We start from the raw sequence: 12,434 nt of genomic DNA on the forward strand, positions 1-12,434 counted from the left end.
CTAAGATAGACACTATAGAGAGAGAAAGAGAAAGATGAGAAGAAAAGAAAGAGCCTTAGATGGCAGTTGAAGGTGAGAGCGAGTGAGAGAGAGACAAAGATAGGAGAACAGACAGAGGAAAAGAGCGAGAAGGCATTTAGAGGTTGTAGTAAATCTGCAAGGTGAGAAACGCCAGCATTCGTTTCAGGCCATTTGTGGTATTCTCATCTCAGCTGTCTCCTCCAGCACCCACAACTAAAGCCAATGAGGCTGAGCTGATGGAGTCCAGTCATCAAGAGGAGAGATGAGCTCCTCATCTGCTCCTAACCACACCTTGCCTCGGACTCCTGGTCCTACTGGCAAATAACAGAAACTCATTATGAAGAGAGAAAACAGCAGAGAGGGCACAGCACAGCTGCCATGTGAGAGACTTTGATTGAAGTTATGATATCTGAAGGCAAACGCCCACTCAGGAGTGAGATAGAGAATTGCAGCTGAAATCTTGTCTGCTGGCTACATGGCTTTATATTGAACTCAAGGATTTCAAGGCCAACCCTGACTTAATGCAGGCAGACACTAATCACAACTGGCTCATTCTGCTCTTTTAACAAAGGGAGCCAATGAGGCATAGTTGTAGACGACACCCTGAGGTAGATGATGTGCGCTCCAGTTCTCCCTCACCTTATCCACGTCTGGAGGCTGGACATTTACATCTGCTGATGTGTGATGCATTTGCAGAACTTGGTCTACAAGTTCAATGGTTAAATTAAACAGTAACGTGTCTGTTTTCGGAACAAAGACTGTCAGATTGACTAAGATGGCTGTGTGGGGGACAATTATTTCAACAAGGCTGCAATGTACCATCTACAGTACTGCGCCGTTTGTTGTTTTGTAGATATTGAACACCATGGTGGTCGTTTATCTAAACTTGCATTCTTGATGCAGGATCTATGATGTGAATGTGAGTGCAGATGCTGATGCAGGGGTGATCCTTAGTGCATTTGTATCCACTGTGACAGCATTCCCAGTGGGACAATTAAAAGGTGACAGTCCCATCAGGCCTTGCATCACTAAGGCACAGGCTCGGGTGACTGACTGAGAGCTGTGGCCTTAACTAAATACCTGTCAGTCTGATGTGCTCAGCCCTAACCTCTCTGGTACCTCCCTCCAAGCCCCACAATGCCACTCCTTGGCAGGCCTCTCACCTACCACAGCCAAACACAGCCCCCATTTAGACCTGGCCTCCCCTTTCTTTGGCTGGACCTTTGCAGCCTGTGGCGTGCCAGTAGGGCTCTAACGCAGCCTGAGGGTGTTGGTGATTGGCTGGGTTGTCAGAGCTGCTGTGGCCAGTGCGTTCAGCAACTGTCCTATGGGATGGACTGGTGGCAGGCGCCTGGGTAGCGGAGCAGGATTGGATAATGGTGGGTGAAGTGGTGAGCAAGCTGGCTGAGGGTGGTGGAGAACTGCAGGAGCAGCACAAACCAAGCCTCCTCCCCCTCCGTCTGCCTTACAGCAGTCAGACACATCTTTACTCTAATTATACATATTGTTTTTCCCTGTATGCCAGTCTCTTGTGGGTTGCCTATTGTTCTTGGGCTAGAGAACCTCTGGGACTGAGAGCAGAAATGCAGTCGTTTAACGACTCGTCTGTCCCCAGGGCCCTCTGTCTGTATGGGAAGAGAGTAGAAGCAATGTCCATCTCTGCCTCCTGCATTCGCTCTGGAGAGGAGAGAAATGTGTCCGACTTCATACTGCAGATAGAATTGCTGCATTTGCTCTATTCTTTCTTTGCAGAGACTGGAGGGAACGAATTCCATTGTTAATGCAAAGAGACCACTGGTACATTTCAGGAAAGTCCTTGATTTTCAGAGCGCTCATCTAAATTGTCTTGCTAATGCAGTAATTGGCTTTTTGAGTTAGTTCTTAACTTCCATTAATAGTTGTTCTTTCTCTAATTGCCTATTTGTCCTTCTCAGCCATTCTACAGCATAGTTTGCACCCTAGTCTGTGTTATGGTCTCAGTAAAGGGCGGTATTTCATGCGTGCGTACACAACTGTACATACATGTGTATGCGTTGGTGCCTGTGTGGGCGTGAACAGGTGTGTCATAATAGGGAACCATAATCTAGTTGTTGTACGTAATACCTAAATTAATTAACTGCCTATAGATAGATAGAGTCCCCATTTCCACTGATTTATGATGTTGCAGGAAAAGTATTGTTTATATCAGTGATACATTTTTACCTTTGCACGGATTTATATTTATACTCACCATTTACATATCAATATTCCAATCATTATAATTGTTAGAATCAATTTATTTACTATAAAATGAAGCCACATACATGTAGCGGGGTCTCGTCGTGTTAAAATAGAAATACTTAATTTATCATAAAGTTCGGGGCACCACCCTAATATTGGTTTAGGACATTAGGGAATCCTATATTTAACATGTAATATTCAGTCTCATCTTTAGGAATGAATTCGTTCTAAGTGTAGAGCCAATCGTAACATCAGTGAACACGCACGTCAAAATATCTTTACAATGAATTTATTCAAGTAAGGTAAACGGATCTTATGAACAAGTTAGATTATGGATTTAATATGAGTTATTGGTTTCAATGAACAGAATGAAATGGACTAACTTAAAGAAATACAGAAATGGTAAGTCAATGATTACATCCTTACAAATCATAAACAGAGCTCACGCCAATGTCATGTCTGGGAGGAAAGAGCGTTAGCCATAGTTACGTTTGATCAGGGGTTGATCAATGAGGTTGAGGGCGGTTTGCGCCAAAGGTTCATTTGAAGAATCGGAGGTGAAAGCGCGGCTGCGCTGCCGGGTCATGTGGCTGAGTCTGGGGGATCTCAGTCAAGTCACAATGATAATTGCGTTTTTGGTTCTTCTGTTGAAACGTCCAGATAGTGTCGCGATCACTATAAAGTTGAATCTCAGGAGAAGCTTGGAGACGTCCTTTGGAACGCCAATCCCAATGGCGTTCATGCCATGGTTGGTTTCGCTGGAGTCCTTGATTGATGGTCATCTCAGATATTTATACAGTTCAGAGTTTGAGGGAGGACCTGTCTGGGGTCAGACGTTGATTGGGGGAAGCTGGGTTGTCAACTCCCCCCTCCTTCCTTCACACCTACCAAAGGTGTGATCTGGTCTCTGGCTGGTTCAAAAGATCATTCAAATATTGTTCTGGACATCTTGGTACAGTTACAAAATATAGTTGAATGATTGTTTTATTAAGAGAGCTTTGTGTCGATACCAAGAATGACATGGTTATCTTTCAGGAAGAAGGAGTAGTTACTAGAATCAAGATTTCAGTGAACACAACATTAAAACAAAGTAACAAACATGACACAAATATCCCTCTCGTAATTCTCCACATACTCTCGTGGTAAAGGTGAAGTCTGAAGAACTTTCCTCAAAAGTTCTGATTAAGGTATGTTCTTTGTTCAAATGCCGCCAAAACGGATGCAAATGGTTGCTGGAGACGTGTCGTCTCAAGCACGCCCTTTGAAGCTTGCAAGCTAGCAGGAGGGCTGAGATTGGGGAGGTCCTCCCCCCAATTCTATGGTTCCTTTGCATCGGCGTTTGGTGGGTAATCAGCATACTGAGGGTGTCACAAGGGCTGATTAGGTTTGTCTGATGTGATTGAATCACTCTTCAGGTGTGGCAAGATGTTGGCTCCGTGTGGTCTTGCTTACCTCACTACATCCCCCCGGATGTCAACTTTCATAGACCGTCGTCGATGAAACTGTTGACATGAAGACAAGAGAAGAAAGACCACAGCAGTGTAACGGCATGTCACCCCCCCTCCCCAGACATTGGCATGGCTATGAGTGATTAAGCTATGACATGACATAGGGAAAAGGTTGAAAGAAAACAATTGAAATAAAAGGAGGCACTTGAAGTGGCTTACAATGGCCGTGGCAATTGAAGCTTTGTGACTAGGGGTCTAGATGAAGGAAAAGTTGTCGGCTTTTCAATCTTTTTAAATCAAACTAGTTTCAATAAACTCATTTAGGTTATGGTTACATTTGACTGCCAAAGACGTACACAAATAGGCAAATAAAGGTGCAAGGTAATTATAGTACATACTTTAACACAATTATAGTTACTAAGTAGCTTCTTGAAGTCAACTTAACTAAACCACATTGACGAACTGCATTTAACAATGTAACTTTAGTTTGGCAACCACTGTTTAAGACACAGTTAGCTGCGGGAATAGTCAATGCTTTTTCCGAAAAGCTATCGTGGCGGCATAATAGGTTACGTGTAGAAACTGCGTTGTTTAGTTGCTTCTAAACAAAAAGTCCTTCGGGACTAATCACTGTCTGTTTCCCTGAACTAGACATGTGCACCAACGTATTAGTTGGTTGGTTAATTCACTTAACCAAATAGCTACACTATTAAAATAGAGGCTATAATAAAGGCTCCTATGCTACTTTCCTTGAAGAGCTGGCCGAGGCAGATTACAACGTAAATGTCGGGGCAGCGGTGTTTCTGAGCACGCGCCTACCTCCGGTCAAACCTAGCTGCTTCCTTTGAGCTAGCTGGTCCCACGCACATACACATTAAAAGCTTGGCCCTATTTTACAAAACAATTGAATACGCACACAGCCACTGTAGCCCAGGCACAGTGGTATTAAAAACATGATGTTACATATAGTTAGAGCTAGCTCTATTTTAACAGTTCGTTTCACAAAAGTTACGATTGCTCATTTCAATCTATCTTAGCCTCACACGGGGCGCCAGTATGTAGCGGGGTCTCGTCGTGTTAAAATAGAAATACTTAATTTATCATAAAGTTCGGGGCACCACCCTAATATTGGTTTAGGACATTAGGGAATCCTATATTTAACATGTAATATTCAGTCTCATCTTTAGGAATGAATTCGTTCTAAGTGTAGAGCCAATCGTAACATCAGTGAACACGCACGTCAAAATATCTTTACAATGAATTTATTCAAGTAAGGTAAACGGATCTTATGAACAAGTTAGATTATGGATTTAATATGAGTTATTGGTTTCAATGAACAGAATGAAATGGACTAACTTAAAGAAATACAGAAATGGTAAGTCAATGATTACATCCTTACAAATCATAAACAGAGCTCACGCCAATGTCATGTCTGGGAGGAAAGAGCGTTAGCCATAGTTACGTTTGATCAGGGGTTGATCAATGAGGTTGAGGGCGGTTTGCGCCAAAGGTTCATTTGAAGAATCGGAGGTGAAAGCGCGGCTGCGCTGCCGGGTCATGTGGCTGAGTCTGGGGGATCTCAGTCAAGTCACAATGATAATTGCGTTTTTGGTTCTTCTGTTGAAACGTCCAGATAGTGTCGCGATCACTATAAAGTTGAATCTCAGGAGAAGCTTGGAGACGTCCTTTGGAACGCCAATCCCAATGGCGTTCATGCCATGGTTGGTTTCGCTGGAGTCCTTGATTGATGGTCATCTCAGATATTTATACAGTTCAGAGTTTGAGGGAGGACCTGTCTGGGGTCAGACGTTGATTGGGGGAAGCTGGGTTGTCAACTCCCCCCTCCTTCCTTCACACCTACCAAAGGTGTGATCTGGTCTCTGGCTGGTTCAAAAGATCATTCAAATATTGTTCTGGACATCTTGGTACAGTTACAAAATATAGTTGAATGATTGTTTTATTAAGAGAGCTTTGTGTCGATACCAAGAATGACATGGTTATCTTTCAGGAAGAAGGAGTAGTTACTAGAATCAAGATTTCAGTGAACACAACATTAAAACAAAGTAACAAACATGACACAAATATCCCTCTCGTAATTCTCCACCTTGTACTCTCGTGGTAAAGGTGAAGTCTGAAGAACTTTCCTCAAAAGTTCTGATTAAGGTATGTTCTTTGTTCAAATGCCGCCAAAACGGATGCAAATGGTTGCTGGAGACGTGTCGTCTCAAGCACGCCCTTTGAAGCTTGCAAGCTAGCAGGAGGGCTGAGATTGGGGAGGTCCTCCCCCCCAATTCTATGGTTCCTTTGCATCGGCGTTTGGTGGGTAATCAGCATACTGAGGGTGTCACAAGGGCTGATTAGGTTTGTCTGATGTGATTGAATCACTCTTCAGGTGTGGCAAGATGTTGGCTCCGTGTGGTCTTGCTTACCTCACTACATACATATACAGATTTGTGCTGTGAGTTAGTGATTTGTAAACATTTATAAATGACTCCAAATGTGAAATCATAATACAGTATATTGTTAAACTTGTTAATCATGTGTTACACATTTCTACCTTAATTAAAAATGTGTTTATCCCTTGTGTTTGGAAGCTCAACACAAGAGATGATGAGGCAATAAATGATTCTTAGATAAAAAATCATACAAATAAAACAAACAAATGACTTGCACTTTCTTTGATCACAGAAAAATATAACATATAAACATTATTAGTAGTACATTTACATGTAAATGTAATGTAATTAGTGTTACTAAACTCAAGAGAGAGAAAACCAGGATAATAATTTCTGCAATGATTTCAAAGGATGCAAGAGCATTTATTGTATGTCTTAAAATGTACTTTGATAATTCTTCCATCCGCTGTTGCACAATACCTTAATCACCCCCCATTTTAGACCGCATCAAAACCTCTCCCTGAGAAGGAAATCAATCACACAAATAATAGATCTCTCAGGGAGGACTTTTAACAATAAAGCCCATTGATGCACGTTTTTACCTCTGAAGACAAACTTGTACATTGCATTGTGCAGTTTATGTTCAAAGACAGATATGTACATAAAGATTGTGTTCACAGTGTGTACGATTTCTTCCCACTGAATTTCTTTTCACCAGTTAAGTGCAGAACATTACAGTACAAAATGATGATGTTTCCCAGTGTGTCAGGTGACAATGGGGTATGTAGTAGTCCAACAGAGAGCATGTGCAGAATGGCTGAGTGGGAACGTCAACAGTAAATCAGGAACACAAGACAAAAAGGTACACAGAGAGAGAGAGAGAGAGAGAGAGAGAGAGAGAGAGAGAGAGACAGAGAGAGAGGGAGAGAGGGAGGGGGAGGGGGAAGGTGTGGCTCTTGAATAGCAAAAAATTATCCACAGTGCTTTGTTCATTTTCCATTTCACTGCCAGTCTGCAATGGCCAGTGCGCAGAGCGGCAGGCACAGCAGTTCTTCATGGGATCAGGGATAACAGTGGGCGACTACAGCTGACAGAGGCTCTCACTTGAGATATGAAACCAGAGTTTTCTGCAGCTCTTTTTCTTACAAGCCCCCACTTTTTTTTTAAAGAGTTTCACTCTTCTTTTTTCACAGAGCCACTAAACTGACACTTTCCTATTTCTTACAGTACATGTAAGGATTATTTTTGTGCAAGGATGGAAAGTTTGAAAGTTGCAAAAACTTAAACAGTGAGTCCTTGCTGGAATTTAGTTTCCGATTGATTGCCTCTCCCGCCTTCTGTTACTTTGTTTGGATCTGTGGGAGAATGCCCTATGGTAACAGTAGAATGTATCTATCACCAAGAGCATGGGATATTTGTTCTGTCAGCTCTTTGAAAGCAGACAAGCACACAACGGGAAGGATCAAAGCTCCACAAAACTGGAATTTAAGGGGAAGTCAAAACAAAACATGTACGTTTGCCATTTTTCTGATGTTCAACAAAGGAAACAGATGACAAACATAGAAAGGGGAAACATTACAAAAAGACATTGCATTTTCATTGTATCAAGCCAACCAGCAACAGCTATACAGTATCAAGCTAAGGTTAACACTGATATCTTCCCTACAACACCCACTAACAAATTCACCTCAAGTAATATATGGATATTAGCAAATGTCTTTGTTTATGCGTGTGTGTGTACATGTGTGTGCATGTATATTGGAGATGAAGAGATTGTACAGTATGTGAGAGAAATAAGCATAAAGCAGATGTACAGTATATGATATCTACGCAGACTGTGAGATGGACTGGAGGTGTCGAATCTAATTTCCATTAAAGCCATGCAGAGATTTAGAGAGAGCTCTTAATTAGGGGTGACAGCTCTGATGGTTAAAGCATGACAGAGAAGCTCCCAGAAGTCTTAGTCATCTCCTGTCTCCGGAGTGGCTGGCAGCCTGGCGCAGTCTGACTGTCATCCCTTCCTTCCAGGATGCAATTTTATGACCACAGCTTAGCTCCTGCATTCCATAGTGAAAGCATGCAATTGGGAAATGTCTTGGCGATTTCTATCTGAAGCTAATAATGATAGAAATAGTCTCTGCCCCCTCTAAGTTCTAAAGATAATGAACACAATCGTATGCTTTCTCAGGGTTATTGTCTGGATGTATTGGGTTTATCGAACGACTCCCAGATTGCCTTGTGAAGCACTTGACTCTCTACCCCAGGTCAGGTGTCTAAAGACTGCTCTGGGAGAAGATCGCTGATGATGGGGCCGATAAAAACTCATTACATACAGGGACTGGTGTGGAACGAAAGGCTAGAGTCTTAAACCATTAAATGTGAGACATAAAAATTCTATCAAAGAGTGTAAACCACATCATTGTGTGACATTAGCCTGTAGCACCCTGTAACCCATAATGATCCCATGAGTATCGGCAGCACACAATGCCTTCATTATTTCTTGAATAGTTTCCTGGAAGTGTGGGAGGAAACCTATAATGGAAGAATACCATGTGAACAGATATCAAGGCTTTAACATTTGAGCTTAGCTCAGAGTAAAATGTCTATATTCATAACATCATAACATCTGAGACATTTTATTTATCCGTCCCTTGAAGGTACAGACATTTTGAAAACAGGAAATACTGAATCTGTGCAAAATTGAACCTCCATATTAGTGAACATTTTAGAATGTTCATATTCTATGAAATGTCTGACAGAATGAACACACATTGGATTAAATAAACCATTAACGGTTAGCTTTACCACTCTCAGAACAACCAAAATGCTTGCCATATTTATTGGATGCAAATATTTATCCAACGAAGTGTTTCATAAAAGAATATCCGACAGATGTCACTTTTTTTCTATGAAAGTACATTGGTCACTGTTATGACAGTTTGTGCTGTTTATTCAGAAATGTAAAATGTTTACAACATACACACAGAAACAGATGAACCAACAGAGGAGTTTCAGACGGACAAAAACTTCCCAGCGACTTAATTAGAGACACAGCCAAGCTAAAGAAATGGAAATGTATTCATTTAGATTCTCTCTGTGCTTTTGTGCTCCTCTCTCCCGGGAGAGTTCAACAGAACTCTAATTCCTCATCTGATTCCTCCTCTTGCTACAGATGTTGCTCTCTCCTCACTGATCGCTTCTCCCTGAGGACCCAGCAGTTGTCAGTAATGAAGGAAATCACTGCAAGCTCTACAAATGGGTCACTTACTTCATGTCTGGTCTGTCCTGTCAGACTCCTAACCCTTTCCTTTGCACCCTTCATTCAGGACTATTTTTGTCACATTTCAGTCCCTAACAAGGAAGTGTGGGGAGAGATGCAGGGGTAGCTTTCATCATTAGTACTCCATTCAAACAACTGAATTGAGCAGTCGTCACTCTAGGGAGTCACAAGACTCAGAGAAGCCGTGCCTCTTCATTTATTCAATTTATCGATATAAAGAGTCTTCATTAAGAGACACTTGCAAATGTGTCATGGGGTCTCCGGTGGCCTTTAAGTGGAATTTTAAGCAGGCATGGAAGCTGAGGCAGTGTGACGTGAGAGCTTCTTCCTCCTCGAGGGGCTGTTAAACCAATGTGTGGACCGCATGCAGCACGGCTTTGATGTTCCAGTGATGAGAGAACACACACAAACACACACGCACACTCGAGTCTTCATGGGGACGTGTGTATACAGTGTGGCAGCTGGATATTTTATGTGTATATCTCACTTTAAGGCCTTTTCGATTATTGAACTGGGGTGGTCCTTTTGCAAAGGAACTCACAACACAAAGCCGTTGCCTGTCAATCACTTGCCCTTCCGTATACGCACCCACACATGTAGACTCTTACATAGCTTAGAAGCTTATCTAGGCATATCAGAAAGGCTGGGCACATCTCAAATGGTTGCTTTGTTGCTGTGTTACACAGGGGTTTTGTAATAATTGCACAACATTTGCCTCCAGTAATTGGGTTCCACAATCCATAATAGGTAGTTCTGGAGAACAGCATGCCACACAGCCTCATACATAATTGTGCATGTGATCTGGTATTATGAGGGAAGTGGGTGTGAGTGTAACGTATCCATGCGATGTAGCATAACAGCACTGTCCAATTAAGTCCCAGAGTGAACAGTGATCAGAGCTGGCAGAGTGGTGTGGTTGAGCAGGTATGATCAAATATGCTGCCTCCATGGCCTCCACCCACACACGTGCTCTGAGAGGGATGGATCATCACACACAGAACATCTATATCAGGCATTAGAGCTCCTGTTTGAATTGATTGAGTAAATGGGAAAGAGGTTTCTGACAGCTCACAAAGAGAAGATTGCCCTGGAAGGCCGAGGGTGTGGGAGGAATGTGTAGGAAAATGAAGAGAGGGGTGTCGTGTTCAAACAGAGAAATGTTTTATGCAAAAGCAGTGTTGCCAGTCGACGGATAAAGTAATTTCATTTTTACGCATGATCTCCAGTCCCACAGACCAAGGAAATTGCATAGAAGGGAGAGAGAAGCGTGTTCTATGTTTCCATTTGACTGTGTGATTACCCTCTCTGACTGGTACCAGCAGAGATGGTTCCATAGAAGAAAATGAACTAACATTTTGGCTATGGGGGGGTGGCGAGGGAGGGGGGTTGGGGTTAGGGTTGGGGGAGTGGGGGGTTGAAAATCTGTGTTTTTAATTACAGGCTTCAGTTCGGCGTTACAAATTCTATCGCAGCCTACCATCTAATGCTACAGTGGAATCAGGCAGACGGATGTCTGTAGACAAACACACCACAGCTCAGATGGTGCTCAGCCTCCAAGTGGTTTCATCTCCTTTCATAACCCCCAGGGTGGTCCGTTCTCCAATTCTTCTTTCTCTACAGCATCAGAAGTGTGCTGATCAATCACAATGAATTGATAAAGATCTGACATTTTTTGTGGTTTTCCAGTCAAATGCACATGCTGCTGTACCATGGTATTGTGTGTTACCAAACCTTGAACCCTGCCCGAAGCTGACAGGAGAAGCAGTTTTCATTTGGCTTTAGTGAGCACTGCTTAGAAATGTTTTATTGGGGACATTATTTACTGCTATGGCCTTGAAAAACTGACACATGAAAACTTGCCCCTTATCCTTCTGGTGTGCTGTTCAGTATGTATTATATCACACTGACATTTCTGTGTGATCTTAGAAACACTGTTTATTTCTGTCTTTCCTGAGAGCAGAAACAACGCGAAATGCTATTCTGAACTTTCAAAACTGATATGCAAGAATTTGCTTTCAGCATGTGAGAACTGTGACGTATGCTCGATCAGTCATCTGTCGGAAATAAAGATTATTTCCAGCCATGACTGAATGACGAATGATGAACATTCAGATGAATGACACGTGAAGGCCTGCATTGCCAAAATTATTATCAAATCCATTTTTTCTCTTATTATTTTTTCTCTTTTTTATTTATGTTGCTCTCTCTCTCTTTCTCTCTCTCTGTGACTCTCTCTATCTCTGTCTCTGTCTTTTTCTCTCAGATTCGTTCAGACCAGGACCAGGACATCGGGATTCGTTACAGCATCACAGGAGCAGGGGCAGACCAGCCTCCCAGTGACATCTACAACATAGACCCTGTTCACGGCAAGATGTATGTCACCAGACCACTGGACAGAGAGGAAAGAGCCTCCTACCATGTAAGTGCATCCCTCCTGTCCCTCACAAGTCTGTCTGGTCGGCTGTTTGTCTGTTTGTTGGGTAATTGTTATCATTTGACAGCTATGGCAACACTACAGAACCGTCACAGAAGCTGAACATTCTGAGAACAGATTGTTCTGTTCCCTCAGAACTATCTCAATGGAACCAGACTATTCTCTCTGAGTAATGCCAAGACCAGAAAGGAAAGGAAGATTGTCTTGACGAAGCACAGATTTCCACAGCCTCTCAAGCTGTCAATTACTGTAGATGTAGCTTTTCCTACAGATAGACAGACTGACATAGAAAGAGAGAGAAACAGAGAGAAAGAGACACAGAGAGAGAGAGAAAGAGAGAGAGAGAGAGAGAGAGAGAGAGAGAGAGAGAGAGAGAAAGACTAAGGTACACGAAGAGAGTTGGAGTGTTGAAGAGTTGCAATGCGATTGTCGGCGTTCATGAGCAGGGTCTCTTATGTGTGTGTGTTTACACCACAAGGGGATCATATCACACCAGGAAGTGTTCCTTCCTCTGTCTGTGTACAGCTGCCTGAAGACAGACAGAGACTCTGAAACAGCCCCCCCCATGGACTATAGCTGCACACTTAGTCTGACAGCTTTACAGTTATCACACATCTGTCCTTACCAACCCCCCA

General features: G+C 42.6%; 1 protein-coding gene across 1 annotated transcript in view; it reads left to right on the forward strand.

The window, feature by feature from the left end:
* Positions 1-12,434, forward strand: part of LOC146273030 (cadherin-4-like) — a 122,299-nt gene that overhangs the window by 87,240 nt on the left and 22,625 nt on the right. Inside the window, exon 6 of the mRNA XM_084705349.1 lies at positions 11,629-11,784. Coding sequence (XP_084561475.1) covers positions 11,629-11,784 — 156 coding nt within the window. The remainder of the gene's footprint in view (positions 1-11,628; positions 11,785-12,434) is intronic.

Source organism: Hypomesus nipponensis, chromosome 9, assembly GCF_054491055.1.
Source record: "Hypomesus nipponensis isolate SF chromosome 9, ASM5449105v1, whole genome shotgun sequence".
Lineage (NCBI taxonomy): Eukaryota > Metazoa > Chordata > Actinopteri > Osmeriformes > Osmeridae > Hypomesus > Hypomesus nipponensis.